Source organism: Astatotilapia calliptera, chromosome 2, assembly GCF_964374335.1.
Source record: "Astatotilapia calliptera chromosome 2, fAstCal68.1, whole genome shotgun sequence".
In the NCBI taxonomy this organism is placed as follows: Eukaryota; Metazoa; Chordata; class Actinopteri; order Cichliformes; family Cichlidae; genus Astatotilapia; species Astatotilapia calliptera.
In genome coordinates this window covers 9317901-9344639 of record NC_137423.1, presented here as the reverse complement: position 1 = coordinate 9344639, position 26739 = coordinate 9317901, and the positions used below count along the sequence as shown (strand labels likewise).

The 26739-nt window shown below is 46.9% G+C and overlaps 3 protein-coding genes across 5 annotated transcripts in view; 2 read left to right on the top strand and 1 right to left on the bottom strand.

Annotated features, from left to right (window-relative positions):
- Positions 1-16670, top strand: part of abca1b (ATP-binding cassette, sub-family A (ABC1), member 1B) — a 47736-nt gene extending 31066 nt beyond the window's left edge. Inside the window, exons 9-49 of one of the 2 annotated variants that reach the window (XM_080305198.1) lie at positions 1065-1305; positions 1625-1764; positions 1866-1982; positions 2118-2312; positions 2398-2603; positions 3151-3327; positions 3415-3637; positions 3765-3986; positions 4066-4270; positions 4502-4615; positions 4753-4927; positions 5013-5144; positions 5242-5519; positions 5599-5819; positions 6079-6136; positions 6234-6484; positions 6595-6646; positions 6724-6846; positions 7085-7233; positions 7324-7448; positions 7533-7631; positions 7774-7963; positions 8372-8466; positions 8805-8837; positions 8926-9031; positions 9355-9429; positions 9970-10139; positions 10252-10429; positions 10509-10624; positions 10755-10899; positions 10998-11121; positions 11230-11359; positions 11459-11585; positions 12141-12203; positions 12310-12416; positions 13189-13330; positions 13514-13648; positions 14140-14243; positions 14575-14667; positions 14833-15076; positions 15155-16670. In XM_080305198.1, the coding sequence (XP_080161324.1) occupies positions 1065-1305; positions 1625-1764; positions 1866-1982; positions 2118-2312; positions 2398-2603; positions 3151-3327; positions 3415-3637; positions 3765-3986; positions 4066-4270; positions 4502-4615; positions 4753-4927; positions 5013-5144; positions 5242-5519; positions 5599-5819; positions 6079-6136; positions 6234-6484; positions 6595-6646; positions 6724-6846; positions 7085-7233; positions 7324-7448; positions 7533-7631; positions 7774-7963; positions 8372-8466; positions 8805-8837; positions 8926-9031; positions 9355-9429; positions 9970-10139; positions 10252-10429; positions 10509-10624; positions 10755-10899; positions 10998-11121; positions 11230-11359; positions 11459-11585; positions 12141-12203; positions 12310-12416; positions 13189-13330; positions 13514-13648; positions 14140-14243; positions 14575-14667; positions 14833-15076; positions 15155-15310 (6036 nt within the window). In that variant the 3' untranslated portion in view covers positions 15311-16670. Of the gene's footprint in view, positions 1-1064; positions 1306-1624; positions 1765-1865; positions 1983-2117; positions 2313-2397; positions 2604-3150; positions 3328-3414; positions 3638-3764; positions 3987-4065; positions 4271-4501; positions 4616-4752; positions 4928-5012; positions 5145-5241; positions 5520-5598; positions 5820-6078; positions 6155-6233; positions 6485-6594; positions 6647-6723; positions 6847-7084; positions 7234-7323; positions 7449-7532; positions 7632-7773; positions 7964-8371; positions 8467-8804; positions 8838-8925; positions 9032-9354; positions 9430-9969; positions 10140-10251; positions 10430-10508; positions 10625-10754; positions 10900-10997; positions 11122-11229; positions 11360-11458; positions 11586-12140; positions 12204-12309; positions 12417-13188; positions 13331-13513; positions 13649-14139; positions 14244-14574; positions 14668-14832; positions 15077-15154 lie in introns of both variants that reach the window. The other variant, XM_026183972.2, reaches the window with a different exon arrangement.
- Positions 16671-17932: 1262 nt separating this feature from the next.
- nipsnap3a (nipsnap homolog 3A (C. elegans)) lies at positions 17933-20857 on the bottom strand. The gene is made up of 6 exons (XM_026183999.2): positions 20388-20857; positions 18963-19170; positions 18708-18869; positions 18474-18623; positions 18309-18395; positions 17933-18225 (listed from the first exon to the last, which is right to left on the bottom strand). Exons 1-6 carry the CDS (start codon positions 20451-20453, stop codon positions 18149-18151), a joined length of 750 nt encoding a protein of 249 aa, XP_026039784.1. The 5' UTR covers positions 20454-20857; the 3' UTR covers positions 17933-18148.
- On the top strand, positions 20825-26323 carry noa1 (nitric oxide associated 1). 2 transcript variants are annotated; one of them, XM_080305210.1, is made up of 10 exons: positions 20825-20876; positions 21310-21553; positions 22163-23137; positions 23643-23807; positions 23875-23985; positions 24266-24357; positions 24658-24789; positions 25516-25632; positions 25710-25827; positions 25909-26323. In XM_080305210.1, the coding sequence occupies exons 2-10, from the start codon at positions 21373-21375 to the stop codon at positions 26148-26150; spliced, it is 2133 nt and encodes a 710-aa protein (XP_080161336.1). In that variant the 5' UTR covers positions 20825-20876; positions 21310-21372; the 3' UTR covers positions 26151-26323. The 2 variants fall into 2 exon arrangements, with proteins under 2 accessions (XP_080161336.1, XP_026039772.2); XM_026183987.2 differs by lacking the exon at positions 20825-20876 and having other exon boundaries at positions 21300-21553.
- The last annotated feature ends 416 nt before the right edge of the window (positions 26324-26739 follow it).

Below are 26739 nucleotides of genomic sequence, written 5' to 3'. Positions count from 1 at the left end.
CCAGTCAAATTAGAACCTTTTCATTTAGAAGAAACTCACATTGTTACAGAAGAATGTGTTCTTTCTGGTTCCTATTTTGTGACACACCTGGGGAACATCTGTGAGCTTAAAAGGACCTAATTACCAAAAACAGGTGAAATAGCAGAACTGGAAAGATTTTGAGTCAAACAAGCAAAAGTTGATGCTCAAATCTGTAAATCTGTTTGGTTTATTCTCCTTTAAATGAGATATTTTTAGAGACTGAGCAGACACATAAATCATGATGTGGTTTAAGGACCGAATGATTAATCTGTGAGCAGAAAACCAAACTGCTTAATGAGTTATCAGATATTTTGGTTACAACTGTGAGACTTTTAAAAGCTACTTCAAATTAAGCATGTGGACCATAAACATTGTTTTTTTTTACATTAACTGGATCAGCTCTTTGCATCTGAACTTTTGCTTTGTTACATCACTTTTGTTATGATATGTATAAAATTAGTCTGAGCTTCAACAGGAAGCGCAGCCAGACACGAGTTTACTGTCAGCAGTTTTTAGCTAGGGGAGAGTTCAGCTTCATTCTGTGATCCATTTTTAGCATGTTCAGTTTTTAACCTTCGGCGAATGTCTATAATTCCTGAGTTCAGACTCTTTTTAAAGTTTATTTCATTTTTAATTACGCATTGTTTTCCACTTGAGCCTTAACTTTGATATTTTTCATTTATTACATGTTTATATATTTCAATTTATAATTTTTATGTAAATCTAGCGCTGGTTCATAACAACAGAGAGAGAACCCAAACATTGGGTCAGGGAGGAGCATCTGCCTTGACCTGAGGGGTGAAGGAACAGAGAGGAGAGTGTAGATAGACAGGGCAAAACACAAGCTACAGTCAAGTGCAGACAAAATGTAACATTTTGAAGAGGGAAGTGGATGCTCAGTGCATGATGGGAAGTCTCCCATCTCCTTGAGCATATAGCAGCGTAAATTAAGGGAGGGTTCAGGGTTCGCGTGATCCAGCTTTGGCTATCAGTCCAGTCTCCCTCGACCAGTCTGACCAGTATCTTCTGTCTTGGGTCTACAGTTGGCCAGTATGAAGAGCTGGATCGATCTGAGGAATGAGATAGTCTTCCTGACGCAGAACGCCACGTCGTCGCCCAGCACCATGTACCAGGCCGTCTCCCGGATCGTGTGCGGTCACCCTGAAGGCGGCGGCCTGCAGATCAAATCCCTCAACTGGTACGAAGACAGCAACTACAAGGCTCTGTTCGGAAACTACAACAGCAGCGAGGACGAGACGGCGTCGCTCTATGACAACTCCTCCAGTGAGTCCTCGGGGTCATCCTCGGACCTTCCAACCCCAATGAAGCTTTTGTATTCAGTAGACAAACATTCAGCTAATACAGCCCATGTCAGAGAAACTAAACTCTTGCTATATAACAGCCTCCTGTGAACAGATATATGTCCGAGTCCAAGAATAAAAACACTGAGGTGGACATGAGCTATTATGTCCACTTCAAGTACTCTAGGTGCTTTTAAAGCCAGACTCTGATACTTCTGTATTTATTTTTCTTTGTGTTATCGTGATTCCTGAAACATGCCTGCTACATGTATGTGGTAACCTCCATCACGTGTGTGTCGTAGCTCCGTACTGTAACAGCCTGGTGAAGAACATGGACTCAAACCCCATGTCCAGGATGATCTGGCAGGCCCTGAAGCCCCTGCTGTTAGGGAAGCTCCTGTACACCCCCCACACGCCCGCCACGCAGAAGATCATCCACGAGGTATGATGTCACTTCCTGTGCAAAAGCTCCAGACTGCAACTGATTGGTCACCTTTAGCTAGTAACCCAGGGTAAAAAGACTCATGTCTGTGGTGTGTTTAGGTGAATCGGACCTTCCAGGAGCTCGGTGTGTTCAGGGAGCTGGGGGGGATGTGGGAGGAGATAAGGCCCAAAGTCTGGGACTTCATGGAGAACAGCGAGCAGATGAACGTGATCAGGGTAAGCAAGCTCCGCCCACCACCTCACGTGTTCTTCATCATCGATGTCTTTCTAACTCATCTGCTTTATTTTAGACAAAATGTTCTCATACCTTTTCTTTTTTCCTTTCTTCTTTCCTTCCTATCTTTCATTCAGACTCTGCTAAAGAACAACATCACCGCCAGAGTCTTCCGCGCTCAGCTTGCTGACACGGACTGGACCGTAGAGGACATCTCCAACTTCCTGTCCAAGCAGGCAGATAACCAGCAGCCACCAGGCAGCTACCTCACCTGGAGGGATGTGTTCAACGAGACCGATCAGGCCATCATGAGCATCTCCCACTTCATGGAGGTCAGTATCCAAGCATGCAGGGAAACTGGCTGTAGTTGGTGTGCACAGATCACATGACCGGATCTGTGTCTGTCTGTATTTTAAGTGTGTGAACCTGGACAAACTGGAGCCGGTCTCCAACGAGGAGAGAATGGTGAACGTGTCCATGAAGCTACTGGAAGACAGGAAGTTCTGGGCAGGGATTGTGTTTCTGGATGTCCCTTCCAACGCCACAGAGCTACCTCCCAAACTCAACTACAAGATCAGAATGGACATTGACAACGTGGAGCGGACCAATAAGATCAAAGACGCGTAAGGAGCCACACACACAGGCAGATAAAAGTGTCCTGTTCCTCATTCCTAAATTCCAGAATTTACTCCAGTAAAGCCAGCACAAATAGTTTATAGGTGGGTTTGTGTACGGTCCGTGTGAGGACTCGCCTCTCAGTCAGCAACAGCCAGGACATCCCCGTAATGTAAAGCATTTAATTTCTACAGGTAAAAACTGTATCTGGCAACACTGTAGAGAAAGCATAAACAGTATGTGGGTGAAAGGTTATCTGATGCTCTGCAAACCAGAGTTTTAGGTTTGTTTTTTAAAATTAATTGGAGCAAATTTTAACACTTAACTTATAATAATTACATTTTTACAATAACAGTTTTTTTTTAATGTACTTTTAAGTTACAGACCTTGCAATGCAAAATAATGCATTTGAGGTCTAAATTGACAAAGTCATGGCCTTGGCTCCTTTGCTTGAGCATTACCTTTCTTTCAGTCTTGTACTGTTGCTTCTGTAGCTCTTTATCACATCCTGCTGTTTAACTAGCAGCACTTCCTGCACTCTGTCCTCCTTCTCAGATACTGGGACCCGGGTCCTCGTGCCGACCCGTTTGAGGACATGCGTTACATCTGGGGTGGGTTCTCGTACCTTCAGGACGTTATTGAGCAAGGCATCATCAGAGCGGTGACTGGCACCAAGGAGAAGACGGGAGTTTACATCCAGCAGATGCCGTACCCGTGTTACGTAGATGACATGTGAGATTATTCACATCATTTCCCAGGTTTGGTCCCCTCCTCGCCGCTCTCGGTCTGTAACCCCGTCCTTCCTGTCCTCTTTCTCAGTTTCCTGCGGGTGATGAGCCGCTCCATGCCTCTCTTCATGACTCTTGCCTGGATGTACTCAGTGGCCATCATCCTGAAGAGCGTGGTGTATGAGAAGGAGGCTCGACTGAAGGAGACTATGAGGATCATGGGTCTGGATAACGGCATCCTGTGGTTCAGCTGGTTCATCAGCAGCCTGATTCCTCTGCTCATCAGCGCCGGGCTGCTAGTGTTGCTGCTCAAGGTGACGACTAAAAACCAAAATACATAGAAAACAGTGTCATTAGAAAAACAGAGCATCCACACATACACATCTCCAAGAATGCAATATTAATAATGTCCCATCTCTTCTTCTCGTGGTTCCTGTGCAGATGGGGAACCTCCTGCCCTACAGCGACCCCGGCGTCATCTTCCTCTTCCTGGGGTCCTTCGGTGTGGTGACCATCATGCAGTGCTTCCTGCTCAGCACGGCATTTGCCCGTGCCAACCTCGCCGCCGCCTGTGGAGGAATCATCTACTTCACCCTCTACCTGCCATACGTGCTCTGCGTCGCCTGGGAAGAGTACATCGGCTTCGGGACGAAAGTCTTCGCTGTAAGGCTGCGCATCTTTTTCACAATTTTAATGTTGTGATGTGATGGGGCGAGTCACATGCCCACCTCTCGCTCTGCAGAGCCTTCTGTCCCCTGTGGCGTTCGGATTCGGCTGCGAGTACTTCGCCCTGTTTGAGGAGCAGGGAGTCGGTATCCAGTGGAAGAACCTGGTGTCCAGCCCTCTGGAGGAGGATGACTTCAGCCTCCGCACCGCCATCATCATCATGTACTTTGACTCCTTCCTGTACGGAGTCCTGACATGGTACCTTGAAGCCGTGTTTCCAGGTGAGAGCTTTTCTTCTTCATGTGTTTATTGAACTGCAGTCATCATTATTTAGCATGCTACAAGAAGTAATTGTTAGTTATACATTATTAACGGTTATAATCAACACATCCTTTGAATAGCTCATCCCCAGTTCTTCAAACTATCGATCAGTCCACAGGCTGTTTGTACACTGACCATGAAAAATCTCTGATACACAACAAAGACTCCATAAAGCACGTTCTGCTCCTCAGGTCAGTATGGGATCCCTCGGCCGTGGTACTTCCCCTTCACTAAATCCTATTGGGTTGGAGAAAAGGACGGAAAGTCCAACAAACTCCCACTGAATCGGAGAGGAAACCCCGGAGGTGAGATTACTGTGCTGCGAAGCTCCAGAACTTCCTCCTAAAAACCAACAACTGAGTTCTCTTTATTTTTAAACAGAGTTTTTAATGTGAAAGAGACTTCCTGAACATTGCAGTAAGATGTGTCTGCATGTCTGCAGCGGTGTGCATGGAGGAGGAGCCGGCTCATCTGGAGCCTGGAGTCTACATCGAGAACCTGGTGAAAGTTTACCGTCATGGTAAGAAGCTGGCGGTGGATGGACTGACGCTCGGCTTCTACGAGGGACAAATCACCTCCTTCCTGGGACACAACGGAGCCGGAAAAACCACCACCATGTGAGTCCGAGACACACCACACTGCTGATACAGATTCTGCCACAGGTCCTGGTGCAGGTAACATCCTCCTCTCTTTTCCCTGCAGGTCCATACTTACTGGCCTGTTCCCACCTACCTCTGGCACTGCCTACATCCTGGGCAGAGACATCCGGACAGAGCTGAGCGCCATTAGGCAGAGTCTGGGAGTCTGTCCACAGCACAACGTCCTCTTCAGCATGTGAGTGCTTTTCCTCAACATGCTTGTTATGCTGTCTTCGCTCCGTCTTTACCTCGATTGTTACGTGACCTTGCTCATGTTGTGGCACCTCTTGCAGGCTCACGGTGGAGGAACACATCTGGTTCTACGCACGGCTCAAAGGCTTGCCAGAGGAACGCGTGAAAGGTGAGATCGAGCAGATCCTGCAGGACACAGGGCTGCCGCACAAACGCAACTGCAGGACCAGCACTCTGTCTGGGGGCATGCAGAGGAAGCTGTCCGTGGCCCTGGCCTTCGTCGGGGGGTCAAAGGTTGTAATCCTGGACGAGCCCACAGCCGGCGTGGACCCTTACGCCCGCAGAGGAATCTGGGACTTGCTGCTGAAGTACCGTCAGGGTAAGGTTCTCCCAGATTGGTCAGATTTTAGCTACTCTCTTCGTTTTGACTGGATTTTTAACGTTGGGTCTCATTTCAGGCCGGACCATCATCCTGTCCACTCACCACATGGACGAGGCGGACATCCTCGGCGACCGCATCGCCATCATCAGCCACGGGAAGCTGTGCTGCGTGGGCTCATCTCTGTACCTGAAGAACCAGCTGGGGACCGGCTACTACCTGACGCTGGTGAAGAAGAACCCAGAGCCATCACTCAGCTCCTGCAGGAACTCGGCCAGCACCGTCTCCTTCACCAAGAAGGTCTCTGTAGAATTTATTTACTAGTAATGCTTAGCTCTGCAGTTTTCAGTAGTATATAGGTCTTTCTTTACACTGTATTCCAGTACGATTGATTAATTTTCAGCAGTTTGTCTGTTAGTGAAAAGTATTTTTGCAGTATTTTACCTTTACCGTGTAGTTGTCTCCTTATAGTATTTTTCTTTAGCATTTGGAGTATTAATTAGCATTATTAATTCCTGTGCAGTAGCAATACCTTAAAGTAAAACCATTTGTGTTTTAGGAGGAGGAGTGCGGCTCAGTCAGCAGCAGCGACGCAGGACTCGGCAGCGAACATGAAAGTGAGGCCGCTACCATCGGTGAGCTCTCTGTTCCCACAGAGCGTTTGATTGGTTCGCTGTCCGGTGGATCTGATTTGTTTTGTGTCTCCGTCTTCAGAAAATGGCCCAGCAGCATCCACCTGCAATATCCCCTTTGTACCCCCGGACGTGTCGCTGGTTTCTGCCTTGATCCTGCGTCACGTCCCCGACGCCCGCCTGGTGGAGGACCTGGGACACGAGCTGACCTACGTCCTGCCGTACAGCGCTGCCAAAGACGGAGCCTTCGTGGAGCTCTTCAAAGACCTGGACACGAAGCTTTCCGACCTCGGCATTTCCAGCTACGGAGTGTCGGACACCACCCTGGAGGAGGTGGGACACATTTGAGTAAAACTGATTTGTGAAGCATTCTTCTCGGTGAATCACCGTGAAGCATGAAAACAAAAGTATGACATTAGTTTTAATGTTTTATGTCACTTTAGATTTTCCTGAAAGTGGCTGAAGACAACGGAGTCGACACCGAAGTGACCTCAGGTGAGGAAGGAGTGATGTCTGACTGTGACATATCAAAATAAGAGCCTGAAATCACATTTCCAAGTTTTTTTGTTTAGACGGGACACTTCCTGTTCAGAGGCGGAGGAGGACTCATGCTTTCGGTGGAGGAGACCCTCAGAGCTGCTTGAGACCGTTAACAGATGATGACAACGATGACTGCAATGATTCTGAAGACCAAGGTACAAAAAAAACACAGCAAAGCAAAATGTATTCACAGAGAGTTACAATGGGATAAAATACCAGGGGCGCAAAATTCAAGGGAAGAAATCAAAAGACTGGAATTTCAAAATAAAGCGCCAACTGTACAGAGTAACGAGTGCAAATATGAGAAGTTTCTCACTTTTGTTGTCTTGTAACATCTTGTCTGCGCACTCTCAACGTTTTCTTATTTGATCATGTGACCTCGTTTCCTCTCAGAGTGCAAAGAAACCGACTGGCTGAACTGTACTGACGGTAAAGGCTCATATCAGGTGACAGGCTGGACTCTGAGGAGGCAGCAGTTTGTTGCTCTGATGTGGAAGCGGTTTCTGTATGCCCGGCGCTCCAGGAAGGGCTTCTTCGCTCAGGTATGCCGTCGCCAGCGATAAAAACCCGCTGCTGCTTTCTGATCAAACCGGCCTGCTGCGGCTCATCGGGGAAAAAAATCTGTGTTTCAGATCGTCCTTCCGGCCGTGTTTGTCTGCATCGCTCTGGTCTTCAGTCTCATCGTGCCGCCGTTTGGAGTTTATCCCAGTTTGGAGCTGCAGCCGTGGATGTACCAGGAACAAGCGACCTTCATCAGGTACACGACTGCCCTGAACTCTCACTGAGTTATCCAGAGGTATTTCCTGCGATCTGACTGTGGTTGTGTTTTTCGAACTCTCAGTGATGATGCTCCTGGAAATGCCAACATGCAGAAGCTTTTAGATGCGCTGCTGAACGCTCCGGGATTTGGGACTCGCTGCATGGACGGATACACGAACCCGTAAGAAACTTCGACACCCTGAGCATTACATTCACTTTAAACTAGTCTTCATCAACGTGTGAGCGAATCAGCTTTTACTCACCTGAAACCTCACTACATTTTTTTTTCTACCCTCTGTCTCTTCCTCTCCTCCTCCCTGTAGAGAGGCACCCTGTACGATGGGCGATGAGGACTGGTACACTCCTGAAGTTCCTGAAAGCGTCCTGGAACTCTTTGGCTCCAGAAACTGGACCATGGACGATCCCTCTCCAGCCTGCATGTGCAGCTGCGATGGCAAGAAGAAGATGCTGCCAGACTGCCCAGCTGGAGCCGGAGGTCTGCCCCCACCTGAGGTCAGAGCACGGGGAGTGGTGGGCAGATACGAAAGGAGGACACACACATTCAACCTCTATGGGATGCTCGTTTTACACCCAGTCAACTTGCTAATTAACCTCATTAGCTGGCAGATGTTCCAACAATAGGTTTTTAGTGTAATCGTTTTTTTAGCTGTAATAACTTTATCAAAGCCACTTTGAGCTCTCTGAAGGGGAATTTCTGTAAGCTTAGAAAAACTTTGAAAAGAATCACCTGAACACACTTAATATTAAATTAGTTTTAACATAGTTTTTAAAAAAAAAACGCTATTTTGTGCATTTGGCCCAACTTTAGTCTTAGATTTACCTGACCTAAGCCTGACCCACCTGTGTGCAGCACCCTGTGAAATTGTGGTTAAATAAAAAGGGACTCTTCCTGTCGTTCAGATGAAGCTGAGTGAAACGGACATCCTACAGAACCTCACTGGGAGAAACATCTCCGACTACCTGGTGAAGACTTACGCTCAGATCATTGGCAAGAGGTAAGACACACTCAGAGGACTCACCTGCTCTCACACACACACACACACACACACACACACGCTCAGAGGACTCACCTGCTCTCACACACACACACACCTACACACACACACACACACACACACTCAGAGGACTCACCTGCTCACACACTCACACACACACACACCTACACACACACACACACACTCAGAGGACTCACCTGCTCACACACTCACACACACACACACACACACACACACACACACACACACACACACACACACACACACGCTCAGAGGACTCACCTGCTCACACACACCTGAACACAAGCCAGACTGAAAGTTTTTTTCTGTTTTCACAGCTTGAAGAACAAAGTCTGGGTGAATGAATTCAGGTCAGTGTCTGGTTTTATTTTGAAATCATAAACACCATCTGTTGGTCATTTGTAGGTGCTCAGCTGTTTTCTTTTGGTATTTTTACAGGTACGGAGGCTTCTCATTGGGTGCCAGGAGCACTCAAGTCCTCCCTCCGGCTAACGAGATCGACGACGCCATAGAGAGAGTCCGAAAGATCTTTGAGTTAGAGAAGGTCAGTCAGAGAGAAACATGTTTGACTCATTGCAGCTTTTATTGTCCAGACATTCCTCCAAGCTGTCGGGTTTATTACAAAGCAGACGTTTTACTAAAAACACACCGGCTTCAGGCTCGACTCACAGGCTGATGAACTCAAAAGACAATTACACCATCAGAATCTAAGTTGAGATGGTGGATATATTTTAGGTCAGAAATAATTTATCTTTAGTCTAATGAAGTTCATCAGAGGAAAGCCAGTCCACCTGTGTGATCCAGAACCAGCCCTTGGTTCTTTAAAGGGAAAGTAAGACTTTGAAATGTGACTGCTGTTTCCTGCAGGGAGCCGCTGCAGATCGATTCCTGGACACTCTGTCTGGCTTCATCAACGGTCTCGACACAAAGAACAACATCAAGGTGAGAACACATGGTGGCGCCGGCCTCAGGAGTATGACTGCAATAATAACTGTAGTATTTTCAATGAAGGTCTGTTTGGTCTTTATACTATGAATTAGCGTTCCAGCATTTCGTGCTTTATATCAACAGGAGATATTAAGACAGTTTTTTCAGGGTTGGGAAACACTTAAGTTAAAATCGTTTTATAGTTACATTTTTTCCAATTATTGAAATCTAATAATACGAGTGGACTTTTGTGGACTCAACATGAACGTGCGGCAGGTAAATTGTGTGGTTTACAGACAACTTGATGTCATTTTTCTTTGTTGTTTTGTTTGTAATGTAATATGTTTTGATTTTATTACTAATTACATGTTAGAAACAAAACCATCAGTCCTTCAATCAAATATTTGACTCACTTCACCCACTGACAGCTGAAAGAGTCAGTTTAGTCAAACCTGCGGATTAAAACTGGTCATTCACGGCTCTGTTGGGAGGAGGGGACGCCAGCTAACATGAAGAGGCTGTTCACTGGTTTGTCCTTGAATCCTCTCTCCTCAGATCTGGTTTAACAACAAAGGCTGGCACAGCATCGGTGCCTTCATCAACGTGATGAACAACGCCATCCTCAGGGCAAACCTCCCTCAGGGGAGAGACGCCAGCAAGTACGGCATCAGCGCCGTCAACCACCCGCTGAACTTGACCAAGGAGCAGCTGTCCCAGGTCGCTCTGTGAGTGCACACCTGAACGACACACCTGTCGGCAGTCTTTGTTTGCACCTCAGTCCTCTTAACCCCCCCTCTTTGTCTCTCCCCACCACCTCCTTCTGCTCTTCATCTCCAGGGTGACGACCTCCGTGGACGTCCTTGTGTCCATCTGCGTCATCTTCGCCATGTCCTTCGTGCCTGCGAGCTTCGTGGTCTTCCTCATCCAGGAGCGGGTCAGCAAAGCCAAACACATGCATTTCATCAGTGGCGTCCATCCGCTGCTCTACTGGACCGCCAACTTCATATGGGACATGGTGAGACCCGAAACAAGTGCCCCTGTGTCCTGTGTGTTTGTGCGCTTGGGTGTTTGCTGATGCCTGCTTGTCTCTGCAGTGCAACTACATCGTCCCGGCAACGCTCGTCATCCTCATCTTCATCTGCTTCCAACAAAAAGCCTACGTATCATCCACAAATCTGCCGACCCTCGCCCTGCTGCTGCTGCTCTACGGGTCAGATACTGCAAAATACTGCAAAGTACTGCAGTGTACTGCATGCTGCCACTGTATCATACTACATCAGAGAGTGACACCGAGCCAGTTTGTGCTCTAACAGAAACCTTTGTTTTCCTTTTTCTCCCAGCTGGTCAATCACGCCGCTCATGTACCCGGCTTCCTTCTTCTTCAAGATCCCCAGCACGGCGTACGTCGTCCTCACCAGCGTCAACATCCTCATCGGCATCAACGGCAGCATCTCCACCTTCGTCATGGAGCTGTTCGGAAACAACGTGAGTCCTCACGGACGCCGACGCTAGATTTTAAAACGATTCACAGATCGAATGAAAATAAACCCGAGAGCAGCGGTTTGACTTTCCATTCTTTTCAGGAAATCGGAGGAATCAACGACATCCTGAAGAACGTCCTCCTCATCTTCCCTCATTTCTGTCTCGGTCGAGGTCTCATCGACATGGTGAAGAACCAGGCGATGGCCGACGCCCTCGAGAGATTCGGTAGCTTTCCAGTTTCTGATCGCAGCATTTATTTATTTGTTGTCTGTAGTCAGTCAGCGTGATGTGAGGCTGTTGAATGGCTCTGTGAACGCTGTGGTCGTGTTCCAGGTGAGAACAGGTTCCGCTCTCCTCTGGAGTGGGACATGGTGGGAAAGAACCTGCTCGCCATGGCTGTGGAGGGAGTTGTCTTCTTTTTCATCACCGTCCTCATTCAGTACAGGTTTTGCATCAAACCCAAGTGAGTCAGCACACCTGGATCGCTTCATTTCGTCTTATGTAGACCAGTTTGCAGGAAAGCCGGTATGAGCACCGTGTTTGTGCGTCTATGTGTGTGCAGGCCGGTCAGTAAGCTCACCAAACTGGCACCTCTGGGTGAGGAGGATGAGGACGTGGCCCGAGAGAGACAGAGGATCGTCCACGGCCTCGGACAAGGAGACATCGTGGAACTTCGGCAGCTGACGAAGGTGCAGATTTTTATCCAACTTGTTTTTTCCACCTGAACCAAACACACAGTCAGAGGCTGAATGACGCTGATAAACTATATTAATGAAACAAAGCAAGTACTTCTTAAGAGCTGTTACCCAACGCAAGGAAATTTTAACACAGCTTTTCCAAACATCTGGTTTTATTTCAGATGCTTACGTTATTTTACTTTCCACACAGAAACAGAATTTTTTCACCAAAACCAGAAACTACCAGGGTCAAGATGATTAGCCCCCATCCTAACAGTCAGTTTTGTTTAATTTTTGCAGTCGTTTCTTGTAGTTTTTAACAAGTCTCGTGTACGTCTCCTGAGCAATCCCAGCCCATTCTTCTTTTGGGAACTTCTCAGGCTCCTCCTCAAATCTGGAGGAGCCTGAGAAAGAAAACCTAATGAGTCACTCTCTCTTTCTCCCAGATTATAACAAATCTGTTGTTGTGTATGTGTATTTTTATGATGCTTGTTAATCTTTATTGGAGATTGGAAGTAGTTTAATCCAAAGTAAATGATTCGTGACCGAGTGAACTGTGTCCTGCAGGTGTTTAAGAGGAAGGAGAAGCCGGCGGTGGATCGACTGTGTGTCGGGATTCCTCCCGGAGAGGTGAGCTCGATCTGCAGTCTCATGTTTCAGTTCAGCCTCTAAAACCAAACCATCACCTTCATAAAAATTAACCTGTGAATGGTGATTTTAAAATGTGCGTCCTCAGTGTTTCGGCCTCCTCGGTGTGAACGGAGCCGGAAAGACGACCACCTTCAAGATGCTGACGGGAGACACCATAGTGACCAGAGGAGAGGCTTTCCTGGCTGGGAAGAGGTGAGGTCAAAGGTCTAAGCAGCTCAGAGCTTATTGGAGCTGAAACTTTCTGGGTTGTTGTTGTTGTGTGTTGGAGTCGGGGATTGACCTGGTTTCCTGCAGATTTATTCTGAGGATTTAGTTCACTGAGAACTCATTTCACTTCACGTGGTTGGGCCTTAAAATTGGAGGCCATAAGTCGTAATTAAATAATTTAACCTCATTTTAAAAGAGAAGGTAGGACGATGTGTGACACGTAAAAAAGTTTCAAAAAAAGTTTCAAACAAGTGAAAGATCTCTGGATCGATCCTGAAATCTCTTTGGGGTTGTATCAGGAAGAACATCTAAGGTAAAAATCATGGATTTAAAATCTGTGGAGCCAGCCGCCATGTTATTCCAAATCATGAACACTGATTAATTAACTAAAGACATGAGCGTCTTCATCTCTGAGGGCTTTGTCTTCTCGTGATTTCTTCTGACTGTGCAAACAGAACCTGAGCTGAAGCTTTAACAGCCGAGCAGCTCATTACTCGCTGCTCGGATCCTCGTTCAGCAGCTCAAACAAAGTTGCTAAAACAAAGCCAGGAAGTTGCTCCATTATTTTATAATTGTCAGCAATTCACGTGCAGAGCTGCGCAGTGTTCCCTGCAGGGCCTTCGCCCTCACACACCGTCCTCCATCCACCAAAAAGTCACACTAGGCACAGGTGCAGTGGTGGGACAGCAAGAGGATTAATCTAAATTTAAATTAAAGTATTTTTCTGCTCTTCATGCTAATATCTGTGTGTTTGCAGCATCCTGCGGGAGATTGACGAGGTGCATCAAAACATGGGTTACTGCCCTCAGTTTGACGCCATCAACGAGCTGCTGACAGGAAGAGAGCACCTGGAGCTGTACGCCATCCTAAGAGGGGTGCCTGAGAAGGAAGTGTGTGACGTGAGTGTAAACACACTGCCAACAGACTGCAAACACTCAAAAGCACAAAGCAAACATGCACTGCCAACACACATTGTAAATATGCAGTTTTAAATAATAAGACACCCTGAGCAACACACTGCTGTGCATCTGCTGCCCATGATAATGCTCATCGTGATGATTCTGCTGCTGTTTGATTGACAGGTAGCAGAGTGGGGTATCAGGAAGCTGAGTCTGGTCAAGTATGCAGATAAAGCAGCTGGAAGCTACAGCGGAGGAAACATGAGGAAGCTGTCCACATCCATGGCTCTGATCGGAGCGCCCCCTGTAGTGTTTCTGGTAAGATGCACCTCACTGCCTAACTTTAGTTAAAGGTAAAACTAGATTGAAGTAAGATTCAGTAAGATCACCACGAGGGGCATCGAAGCAGAGCCACAGATTCACCGCAGGGGTCAAGACTGCAGGTTTTTCCTTTAATTTGTCACTCGTCTTGTAACTGAAGAAACACGCTGTTGCACAACAGCAGCAGAACCAAGGCAGCCAATCACAGTGCAGATGCTTAACAGTAGGATTTGTGTGTGGGGGGGTGAGGTGGAGTTGGAAGGGTGGAGGTTGTGTAATGGGAAAAGGATTTAAAGGAGCTGCTGAGGAAAACAGGAGTAGGAGACGGGAAGGTCTGAAGCACAGAACAACGAGAGCCGGTGCTTTGTCAGGTGCAGGTAGAGGAGGTGTGGCTACAATGACACTCCTCCCCCTCCTCCTCACCTTTACCTTCTGCTTCCTGCTGCATCTGTGGGCCAACCTCAACCTGGCTATCCTACTCGTTACAGGACGAGCCGACCACGGGTATGGACCCCAAGGCCCGCCGAGCCCTCTGGAACTGCATCCACAGCGTCATCAAGGAGGGCCGCTCCGTCGTCCTCACCTCGCACAGGTAAACACGAGGACAGGCGGATGGTTTCATGGTTAATGCGTCCTCATAGTGGGTCTGCCAGTCGCTCAGTTTAGTTGGTAGAGATTTTGAAAGGTTGAGACATGTTTTTACCATATCTGTAGAACATTTTTGGCACTTTTATATTTCCAGTTCAGATTTATCTTTATTGATTCCAAAATTGCTCACTGTCATCAGTGACTAACCCTTTGGCTGGTGATAAAAACAGTAATAGATATCTACAAGCACAGCCAAACATATGTTAAACAGTCATCGTGACACCAGCTGGCGTCCCCTCTGCGTGTGCTTACTAAAGCGGCTGTGTGTGTTTCAGCATGGAGGAATGTGAGGCTCTGTGCACGAGGATGGCGATCATGGTGAACGGCCGGTTCAGATGTCTCGGCAGCGTCCAGCACCTGAAGAACAGGTAGCGCTCACTGACACACGACAGCAGCTACATTTAAACACATTCATCCTCCAAATCCAGCTTTTTAAATTGATCGGTCAGAGAAGTTTGTGCTCAGAGAGCCTCTAATGTGAGTTTATTTTAAATGAGTATCTTCAGTGTTGAACTCCCGGTTTTGTGCCTCAGGTTTGGCGATGGGTACACCATCATCCTGCGGGTGGCGGGGCCGAACCCCGACCTGCTGCCCGTCATGAAGTTCATTGAAAGCGAGCTGAGCGGCAGCACGCTGAAGGAGAAGCACCGGAACATGCTGCAGTACCAGCTGCCGTCCTCGCTCACCTCGCTCGCTCACATCTTCTCCATCCTGGCCAAAAATAAAGAGACGCTGAGGATCGAGGACTACTCCGTCACTCAGACCACGCTGGACCAGGTAGAGACTCGCACGCACCTAAGAAGGTACTAAGGGGGTGTGGCCTGCAGAGGCTCTGACTGATGTTTGTACTTTCAGGTGTTTGTAAACTTCGCGAAGGATCAGAGCGACGACTATCACTCCAAAGACAACTCTGTGAGGCGGAAGGACGTCGTCGTCATCGACCTCCCGGTACTGAGCTCGACCAGCGGAGCCTCGCATGATGGTGGCAGGCTGTCGGAGAGCGTCATGTGACCGCACTGTGAGGCTGAAGCTTCAGCCTGGACTTGACCCGCAGCAGAGAAGACACCTACCTCTTCTCTGATGTCACACTGATTTTTAAAAAAAATGGCGGTGGGCGGAGTCACCTGCTGCCTTATGCCAGTCAATGCAAATGATTTCCTCTGGAGGCGGGGAGCGCTTTGCCGACAACGCCGACTTAAACACTTGAACGAGTGCCTTCAGACCTCCCGCGGCTCCGAGACTCTTCTTCTCTTCCTGATTGAATGCGAAGAACGCGAGCGACTGTTTTTGGTGACAAACGATGAAGAATCCGAGGGCTGTTTGAAAAAATAAAATCACACGTTTAAAAAAACAAACAAAACAAAAAAAATTTGATTCCGTTTCTACTGTCAGACTTTATTTATATGTGTAGTGAAACGAGACATGTGTAATTTGTTGTTTTATTTTGACAGAGTCATTAACTGTTTCCTGTAGTGTTTAACTGCCAATCAAAGCACCTGATACAGAGGAGACATGTACTGATTTTTATAGTTTTGTTTTTTAAAGAAAGGATACTAAGAAAAGCCGTTTTGTGAGTTTGGGTGTGAAACAGTGAAATACCTCATCAGCTTCTGAAGCACACTACAGTATTGATGAGCGGCCTTGCTGATCGATCGGCGAGCTGCTAAAGGTGACTCTCTGTGACTGCAGCACTTGAAGTGTTCAAACACCATCAGTTTGTCTTTGCACTGAAATCAAACTTGATCACGTTTATTGACCGTGCGGCTGATGGATGAAGAGCTGTTACGACCCGAACAACCAGGATTAAACTGAAAAAAATCTCCTGCCTCCACCCGGCTCTTTACTTCGCTCTGACACACACACACACACACCCACACACACACTCCTCTCTTAGGTTTTTTAAATCACTAACAGTAAAAAATGAATTCAGGTTTGGAAAAGTTCAGTTTAAAAAGCAGAATCAGTTTTTCTGCCACTGAATCTCACCCAGCAATCCTGAACACCACCTCTGTGAGGTATTTTGACCATATCCCTACAGGTAGGAGGCTTCTGAACACCTCCCTATCCCCACAGATGACTGGGAGGTGGTGTGTGGGGAGAGGGCAGTAAGGACGTCTCTGCTTAGACTGCTGGCCCCACTGATCTGAACCCGGATAACTGGCAGGAAGATGGATGGATGGATCCTGATGAATCTCCTCAGACCTCTCATATACACTCATGACTAAAAAAATGTTTGTGGAAACAAAATTTGTGCCACTATGTTCTTTATTATTATTATTTTTTACATGTTTCTATGATGTAGTGAAGAACAATCGTGAGCATTTCATGTTTCAAAGGCTTTTATTAGCAAATAAATCAAATTTCAAGCAAAGACTTCTTCTGCTGCAGTTCTCTGTGACGTGCTGGCTATCCGTGCTGATCAGTTTGCGGGTTTCTGCTTGTCCACCCACTTTTTAAGGAAGAACCAAGTAATGTTACTGTTCATAATCCATGTGGCCAAAGGTTAAAGGCCCTGAGGTGGACATGCATAAAAATAAAGTCTAAACTGTAAAGACAGAATTCAGATTTACACACAGTTTGAAGTTTTTGTGTGAAAGAAAAGAAAACATGTTAAAACCAAGAAATCTTCAAATTCTAGAAATCTTAAGTTTTCTTCTTTATTTTGAATGAGATGCTTTCCCACAGGGTTAAATAAGCTTTTAGGGTCATTTCATCAGAATCAGCTGATTTTACCTGAATACTAGTAAAACTGCTATTACAGGAGAGCATCCATAGCTCACATCGCACCCCGAAGGCTAAAGGCTGCATTAAAACTTTGATGTTTGTATTACCACACGATGCCACCAACCTGTTATGGCGTCTCTGTGTCTTTTCATATAATATATTACTCCATGTTTTGTTTTTTTCAAGGTCAGCTTTGACCTGGGATCCCAACAATGAAGATCAAATGCTTAGTCAAGCCAATGGCCTTTGTGGGAAGTAGAAAGTTTCTACTGATTTTCACAGTTGCTGTGACCTTGACCTGCGACCATCACACAAAATTTGAAAATGAAACCTTAAAACTGTGGACGCCTGACTGCTAACAAACAAACAAACAGACCGATTACATGCTCTCTCCCTTTGGTGGAAGAACAGGGACTGGATGTTGATCCTGGTGTTAAAAATAGGTGAAAATGGGAATTTTCACATGTTCCAACTTGTTTTGAGCAGCCACCCATCACACGTGGAGACACAATGCCTTAAAAAGTGCATTTTGGATAAAATTTAAGTTTTCTCAGAAAACAACACGATCAAAATTACATTAAAAAGCTCCAGATTTTAACCCAGCTCTACTTGCTTCTCAGTTTTCAGCCTTTTTATATGTTGTCTTTGTACCAGATATTATCATATATAAAGCTACTTTGGGCTGCTCCTTTATTCACAGCAGGTAGCTCCACACATGCCTGATGCAACCACTCTCTGAGCCAAATGAGGGACCTTTCACCTGTTAGGTGAATGTGTAAACTGCTCCAGATGTTATCGGATAACAGGCGTGAAATGACGTGTAAATCATCTCCTTTATTTAAATATTTTTTAGTCCCAGCTTTGTGGAAAATAATTCCATCCATGAGCGGAAAAACAGTCCACAGAGTCTGAGAGGCACGTGACAGTTTATTTTCACACTTTGAAACTTTAAAGCAGCCAGTCAGTTAACCTAAAGCAAAGATAAGCCCCGCCCACCTTTTAGCTGTCGCCAACACTTGCTGCTGAGCACGTCTGCGTCTACAGAGGCCCAAGTAGGTCAAACTAAAGATCAGGTTTGCATGCTAAACTTTGTTCTGGGTGAGAGGCGGGCATCAGGACAGGAAGTTACTTCAGAGGCGAGAAAGGACACGGCAACATGAGCTGGTTCCTCTGAGAGTCCAGATTGACGATGTTGTTTCTCACTGAAAGACACAGATTATCGATTATTGATTAATGTATGAGGGATTTTTGTCAGTGTGCGATGTCATGATGGGCGGAGTCTCACCTGCAGCCACCACTCTGGCATCATGGTGAGCTGTGTGTCGGATTTCAGCTCTATGGTCGGGGCTCTCGAACCACCAGAGGGCGTGAACTGACGAGATGCACACAGTGACATTGTCAACCACTCACAGTCCCATGATCACTCACAGTGACATCGTCACCTCAATACCTCTATTTTGCAGTCCAAACTCGCAGTGGAAAGCTCCTATCAGCTTGCCGTACCCAGGTGCATCATGGGCATTGATAGCGGCCTGGAAGGCCTTTCCCCAAACTGCTGGTCCACCAGGACGCATCTGGAAAGAAACCAGCTCGTACACACCTGAAACAAACAAACAAAACAGGTGAGTGTTGACCAGCTGGGGATGATGTCACTGACACGTGAAACACAGAGGGCGGGGCTTACCACCCTCTTGCAGCGGACTTTGCAGGCGGCTCCAAGGAACCATATAGGTGACTTCGTTGTCCTGTGACGTCAGCATTGGTAAGGCCTTGGAGAGGTACTCTGACACCCAGGCGGGATCCTGAGCGAGCGTCGCCCGGACCTCTGCCCGCTGGGCGTAACTGTCTGAGGAGTGGGTAGGGACCCGTTACCTTTTAAAAGCCCCATGAAGAAGAAACACCTTCATATTGTGTGAGAGAAGAAGAAACAGGTCCTCACCATACTTCCATATGTGGAAGGCCTTGTTCAGGCCACCGTACTCAACGCTCCAGTAGCCGACCAGCTCGGAGTGGGCAGTGCGCAGGTGGATCTTCTCATTGGTCAGCTTGAGGAAGGCAGCATTCTGATCCGGGAGGATGCAGTAGGTGCGGAACTCATAGAAGGTTCTGTGTTTCTGCTGGGGACCGGTGCCGAAGTGCGCACGTGGCTGCAGAGAGGAGGGAGGAGTGCAGAGGTCTCACTCTGACAGAAAAGAAGGAGCATGGAGTTCATCGATACTCAAAACACATTCTGGTTTCTGTTGTCCTAAAATCAGCGTTTGTATGATACAGCAACAAGAACACGCAAGCCAATCAGCAAACAAAGAAACACATTTGGATCAAAAGGTCTGAATCATGGGCCAATGCTGCTGGGGCACAAGTCAGGGACCGATCGCCATTGGCTGGGTCACCTGAACGAGGACATCTGATGTCACAGGACTGAAACACCGGATGACTTCAGGAAACATCACTGATGATGTGACTGCTGAAAGAAGTGTACAGAAGTGTGTACAGGGCTATACTCCCTCATAAACTGACAGGATGAAGATTAACAGTGTGAATGGGTAATTTTATAATAAATAAGCAAATGAGTGTGTACCATCAGACTGTCCTTTATCTAAATAAAATTGGGGTTGAGGGTCATGAAATTATTTCTGTTTACCTAATATCACTAACTCCTCTGTGAGATGCAGTTTTTCAGCATAACGAACCATCTAAGGCTGGAACCAGAACCACAACCAGAACTGCTAAAGCATGTTTAAGGTAGCAGGAAGTCATTTGTTTGTTTGTTTTTTTTGTTTTTAATTTGTCAGAGATGTTTCTTATTTAACCACTCCCCTTCTCCCATGCCTTTTTGGGTCCCACATTAAAAAACTCAAAACAATCTGTTTATAAGTCTGTATTGGGGGCATGTGAGCCCTTTAATCTGTGTTAGAGATATGACCAGTGTTAGAGGAACATCCAGAACCCAGCATGGGAGGACAGACCCTGATAAAAATCAACACAAAACTGTCGTCATGGAAACGGTTTTAGTTGTATCCTGCTGCCACCTGCTGGGCTCCTTAAAACACTGCAGCTGAGGGATACGTGACCGTGGACCACAGAGCAGGCTCTGTTTGTGTCTCCGTGTGTACTCGTGTGCGTATTCACGTGAACCCACTGCTTTTCTGCTGCTGGTTAATTTTAAACTTGTGATCTTTGACCCAGATCAAAGCTCAGCAGGTCACACACGGAGCTCACAAACATGAAGTCTAGAGCAGGAATGTGCGTGTGCACAGGTTAAAGTTTACATGTTCCAGCTCGGACGTGCGTGCACTGTCAGGGTCAAGGTGCAGATTCGGTGCACTGACCTGCTGGGCTGGTTCTGGGCTGCAGCTGGACTCACCTGAGCAGCAGCAGCGGGTCTGAGGAGTAGCGCGGCGGACCTCAGAGAGCAGCTCAGCTTCAACATGTTGAGAAAGTGTCCGAAACGAGTGGAACTGCAGAAAGAAAGTCAGGCAGGACGTGTGCAGATCCTCTATGAGCATGAGGTCTCACTCCTTAGTACTTCCTTCCGCTCCCTCTCAATGAGATGATTCCTATCAGGGTTTTTTTTTTTTTTTTTTTTAAATTCTACTGGTCAGTCCCTTGACACTGGCACTGACTCTGCCTGATGTCTCTTCTTTCTTACCTGCCCCCTTACTATCCCTGTGTCTGATTGGACTGATGCACCCAGTCCCTGCTCCAATCCAGCTGCACCACCACCTACTTTACCACCAGCTGGGGTCATTGAATGAGTTACTCAGAAGGCTCCAACCACGCATGACAGTACCTTTTCAATGTACGTGGAGACACGATGAGGGATTTTACATCCACAGCAATCAATAACACATAGGTAACTTGGTTGTAGCTGCTAGCTGCCTCCAGGCTTCTCCACCTAACGAGTAAAGACACAAATAAGACTTAAATACTATCTGGTGACAAATATTTATTGTGAATTGTCTGTGCTAAAGAATAAAATAAGCAAATTAATTAAGGCCAATCTGTAAACACTTTGTTTTTGCTTTTTGTTTTTTAAAGTTGTGCGTCTAAATTTAAGGCGGAGTGAGCTCTCCTGTCTTAACGTCTCAGATAGCAGGACATTATGACGTCACGACTTTTAAAACGTTTTCCATTTGGCTGAATTTATGAATTACTTTATTATCACTATCTCACGCGCAGTGTTTGATTTTTGATTGCTTAAAAAAATAAAGTAAATGTTAAGTAAATTATTATTTTTTATTAAACCGGAACAAAAACAAACCACTAGCCTTACGTCACGTCCACAGGAGGAAGTTGAAGCAGAGAGGTCGGCTCCTCCGCGTGTGCTGAGTGCGCGTGCGGCAGTCGGGATGCTAACGATCCTGCAGGTGTGCGTCCGCCGCCACCTGTGGAGGAGCGCGTGTTCTTCTGCCGCGGGAGCGCAGAGGGGCTCTGGGGCCGCGGGGGGTCGCGGTCTGAGCCGGCCCGGGGTCCGGACCTGCACCGTAGACCCGAACCTGGAGGAGCAGTTCGTGTTTCTGGACTGCACAGGTGAGCGCGCAGGTGCTACAGGGATAAGAACAGGTTCAGCCCAGCAGGTGGTTAGCTGTTCTGCAACAGTTTAATGTGGAGATATCTCTGTTTATGTGTATCTCTGTATATGTGTTTAATATGGAGATATATCGGTTTATCAAAGAGAAACACGAAAATCAAGCACCAGCTGACAGTTCAACCTTAACTGGAAAGTTGAACTCTCCGGGAATAGTTTTTTCTCATTTAGTATTATTATTATTTCTGCTGGATCAGTAAAGGTATTAGCATAGCATTACTTGTCTGTCTTCTGCTATGTTCATATGATCAACAGGAACAGACGGGTACTACTAAGAATCTCTTAATAATGCTTTGAATACTCTTTAAAAGCTTTAGACCCTCCTGCTGTCTGCACATTGAGGTCTGCGGGATCTTCCAGGAGTGGCAATGCTGTTTTTTAGTGGAATGATTGGTTGGTGGTGGTTCTGTAACATAAGCTGCTCTGGAGCAGGTTAGGTGTGCAATCACTGAAAACCGAGCCTTAAAGCCCCAATTCCAGCTTCAGAGGACAGGTGTCTGCAGAGTTGCTGCAAAGGTGTCATGAGTCTATCTTCTTCTCTCCTGGTTCAGATGCAGATGAGGACTCCAGTCAGGAGGAGAAAGAGCTCCTCCATCAACTGAGTGCCACCACTTCCTCCTCCTCCTCCGCTGCTGCGCCCGGATCATTGGTCGATACTCAGTTGTCCCCGCAGAAACACCTGAGGTCTCTCGAGCGTCAGCTGCAGCTGTTGAGGCATGGCGTCCTGAAGGAGCCGCAGGCAAAGCTGGACTCCCTGATCCAGTTCCATGATGTGGACTTCCCGTTGGACGAGAGCATTGTGGCTGCAAAGAAGAAAAAGAAGGCGGCTGTGGGGAAAGGCGAGCACAAGATCTACGGCACCCCCGACGTGGACGAGCCGGTCAGCGACACGTGCTGCTCAGGCTGCGGCGCCATGCTGCACTGCGCCGCCGCCGCTGTCCCTGGCTACCTGCCCAGTGAGAAATACAAGGTGCTGGTCCAGGAGGGTCGTCTGAGCGGCGCCACCTGTCAGCGCTGCCACCTGCTCACCCACCACCACAAGGCCCTGAACCTGCAAATGCCCAAAGACCAGTACCGGGACGTGGTGCGGCAGATCCGCCCGCACAAGGCTCTGGTGCTGCTCATCGTCGATCTACTCGACGTGCCGGACTCCATCATCCCCGACCTGCCTGAGCTGGTGGGACGCAACAAATACATCGTTGTTCTTGGCAACAAGATCGACCTGCTGCCCGGAGACTCGCCGAACTACCTGCAGCGACTCAAGCGGCAGCTCTCTCAGTACTGCAAGGAAGCCGGCTTTGGCGATCAGGTGACCGACGTCCACCTGATCAGTGCTAAGACTGGGTACGGCATAGAGGAGCTGATCTCCAGTCTGCAGCGGTCCTGGAAGTACAAAGGTGATGTGTACCTGGTGGGCAGCGCCAATGCCGGGAAGTCGACGCTCTTCAACACGCTCCTGGAGTCCGACTACTGCAAGTCCAGAGCCTCAAATGTCATTCACAAGGCTACCATCTCACCGTGGCCAGGTCTGCACCAGACTCCATGTACATTTTCCCCAATTTATCGTATCTTTGTTTTCATCCAGATACAGAGAAGTCCCAGAGCATGATGGGAGATGTTTATGAATTTGAAGTGGCTGCTTCTTAATTCGGGTTGAAAAAAATTCTGTCACAAACAAATCTGTCAGCAATACATTCAAGACAAATGCTACTGGTTTTAGATTTTTAGTTAAATCTATTCCGATCATATTTATTCTTTTGAGTTTCCTGTTTTCCCGTAGAATAATTTAAAGGAGCTTAGTTAACAGTTACTAATGACAGCTGCCCCCACGAGAGATGGTGTCAGAGAGTCTATTTTTATTTTAAGACATTTGGCAATAAAAAAAAAAATATATATATATATATATCTAAATACTGTTTTAATGATTTAATTCTTCTCCTCTTCAATTATTTCTGATATTCTTGTCTCTTGGTTAAACTGTTGAGTTTCCCATCATCATGTGACTGTTTCCTCCTGCTGTGGTGCATTCAGGGACGACTCTGAACCTGCTGAAGTTCCCCATCATCAACCCGACTCCGTACAGGATGTTCAGGCGTCAGGAGCGACTGAAGGAGGCGTCGCAGCAAAAGGAGAGCGAGCTGTTGCCAGAAGAGCTAAAAAGGCTGCAGTACTTCAGCAAGCAGGGATACTTAGTGGGTAAGTGGTGAAGGAGCAGGAAAGACGAGGAGGTGCTTCCTGTCTGAACATGTGTTTATCTCTTCAGGTCGCATTGGCAGAACATTCCGGGTTGAAGGATTCAGACCGAATGAGATCCAGTTTGATCCTGACAGCCTGGCATTTGGAGAAAACGAAGATGGCGAGGAGACCACGACAGGTGGGCGAACTGATGCAGGAATCTGTCGAAAGCATTTTATGGGAATCCAAAAATGTTTAAGTGATCATTATTGAAGCTTTAATTAGTGGTTATCTTGCTGTAACATGCTTTACCTTCTTCCTGTATTCAGACTGATATTTACTTACTCCACAGGAGACTCCATTAATGTTCTCTCCCATCTAAGCCTCCAGTTGTGATGCTCATAAATTATTACAAGTCTTATAGAGTTTTACTACACTGCTGATTTGACCTTTGACCTCTGTGTGACGTTGCCTTCCAGCTGCCAGCAGGTCAACTGAGGAGCTGAGTCACAACGAGCTAAAAGACGCCCACTGGCTGTACGACACGCCGGGAATCATGAAGGAGCTTGATGTGAGGCTCATTTTAATCTTCAGGCTTGGAGCTAGTCCTTTAAGAAGACTTTCTTATGATTGGCTACCCTTCGTCCCAATTATTGTAGTCACCTGAGTTCATTCTCTAAGCAAATATCTCTGGAGTCACCCTTACACTTTCATTAACTATAAATCAGTGGCAGAAGCTCTGATTTTACATGTTAACTGTAAATGCCAGCCTCCACACAGCAAGGGGCACTGCTCCACTGAATAGACTTCTCCTCAGTGTGTTCCTGACATTGGATGTTCACAAATCTTTCTTTTCCTCTCTCTTTCTCAGATTCTAAACCTGCTGCATGAACAGGAAGTGAGGTTGGTAGTTCCCACCCAGGCCATTGTCCCGCGAACGTTCGTTCTGAAGCCCGGCACGAGTCTGTTTGTGGGAGCTCTGGCCAGGATCGACTTCCTGCAGGTGAGAAGAAGAAGCTGAACAAAAGAACTGAAATCCAACTACTGTGGCGAAGAGTGAAAAAGAGCAAGAGAAGCAAGCTGTTAGTCAGAGTGGAGGAGCAGCACCAGTGAGAGCGGACTCCATCTCCACTGAGGTGGATGAGCTAGTGACTGTAGTCCTCGAAGTTTGGGGGAGGGGGTAGGGCAAGGCAGAACAAGGAATACTTTTGGATCAGAGTCCAACAGCGGGATGAGGCTTGCTGGAGAGGCCACTGAACGTATTCTTCAGTCATTTATTTATTAATGAGTACAGGTGTGGTCACCTGTACCTGTGGGTGTGAATGTCACAGTTGGCTGGGGGAAAAAATTAAAGGGAAAAATCCAAAATAAATTTCAAACTTGTCAACCTAAATCTTTTTTTTCCTTTGAAGTCTTTACAATAATTCCACTTTGAACAAAGAACACTTCAAGTTTCTGTTATCCTGACCACACCAACGAGCCAGTATCTGTTTAAATTAACCCAGATGTTGTTAAATAAATTGATACATTCATGATTGGAGATGTTTAAGGATTACAAATATCACAGTGGCACATGGACGTAAGCCTGGGCTCTGAAACGGCACCACTGGTACTTGAACATGTGGATGTTCCTGAAGCAGCTGCTGCCACAAATAGAAATGAGCTCTTTGGTGCTTCTGAGCGACTAATAAGTGATTGATAAGCTGCTGATCTGCGCTGTCCTCCACAGGGAGAAAAGTCCTGCTGGTTTTCTGTCGTGGCCTCCGATCGGGTGCCGGTTCACATCACTAGCCTGGAAAAAGCCGACAGCATTTATGAGAAACACGGTGGACACGTGCTGCTGGGGGTGAGTTGCATGAGCCCTGCACAGTGCTGCTTTCGAGTGCTTGTGATTATTAATGCTTGTGTGCGTGCTGCGTTCAGGTGCCTGTCGGAGGCTCGGAGCGCATGAAGGAGTTTCCTGCATTGGTTCCTCAGGAGTTCAGTTTGGAGGGTCGGGGTTACCTGGAGGCTGCTGCTGACATCAAACTGTCATCTGCAGGTAAATTCATAAACATCACCTGCAGCACCTTCAGTGTCTCACCTGCCTCACCTGCCCATCTCTCGCACTGTCTCTCTGCAGGCTGGGTGGCTGTGACAGCAGTGGAGGGCGATCAGCTGCTGTTGAGAGTTCACGGGCCGCAAGCTGCAGGCTTCGGTTTGAGGACGCCGTCGCTGCTTCCTCACGTCATCTCTCTGAAAGGAGAACGTATCCGCAAGTCTGCTGCATACAAACCAATGAAAGCCGTGGGTCTGCTGCACAGCGGACTGTCGGCCACCGGAACCGAGAGGCTGCAGGTGAAGAGGAAGAAGAAGAAGAACTGAGCCAAGGGTAGAGGATGTGGAGGAGGCGCTCTCACCACCAAGACTCTCTGCAGGTGGTTGTAGCTCCACATCTAGAAGAACTGACCTCTGACCTCAAGGAATGTGATTCTGGATCAATTTGGCTTTGTTGGAGGATGTGTGTCGTTTTGTTAAATAAATATACATATTTCATACTGTTATCGTCAATGGCGTTTATACAGCTGTGTCTTAATGTTCTGACAGTGACAGGCTGAAATTCAGCCACAATAAATACGAAGTTATACTATCGAAATAAAATTAAATTCACACTTTTAAACCAACGTCCTCACAAACTGGGCCTCCAGTGCCGTTTCCTCACCTCTTTATTTGTGGTTCTTAAATAATTCACTTGTTTCCCCCGAGAAACTCCTGTTTCTTTCACTCTTTCTGGTAGACTTTAACCTCCTGGACAGTGTTCATCATTTGTTTTGTTATTTTCAGAGCGTCTTCTTTGAAATGGTTTATTTTATTGATGTTGCTCATAAGTGACATTAGACTTTGTATTTCATTAAGTTGTATACTAATTTTCCCTGAGCCAGTTCTGCTAAAGGTCTATTCCTGGTAAAGGGGA

Coding starts and splice junctions, on each gene's coding strand:
- nipsnap3a (XM_026183999.2), bottom strand. CDS start 20,453: ATGTTGAAGCTGAGCTGCTCTCTGAGGTCCGCCGCGCTACTCCTCAGA. Junction 18,870..18,962: donor CTTCCACATATGGAAGTATG/GTGAGGACCTGT, acceptor CCCACTCCTCAG/ACAGTTACGCCCAGCGGGCA. Junction 18,226..18,308: donor TGCCAGAGTGGTGGCTGCAG/GTGAGACTCCGC, acceptor TGTGTCTTTCAG/TGAGAAACAACATCGTCAAT.
- noa1 (XM_080305210.1), top strand. CDS start 21,373: ATGCTAACGATCCTGCAGGTGTGCGTCCGCCGCCACCTGTGGAGGAGC. Junction 23,138..23,642: donor TACCATCTCACCGTGGCCAG/GTCTGCACCAGA, acceptor TGGTGCATTCAG/GGACGACTCTGAACCTGCTG. Junction 23,986..24,265: donor TGGCGAGGAGACCACGACAG/GTGGGCGAACTG, acceptor GTTGCCTTCCAG/CTGCCAGCAGGTCAACTGAG.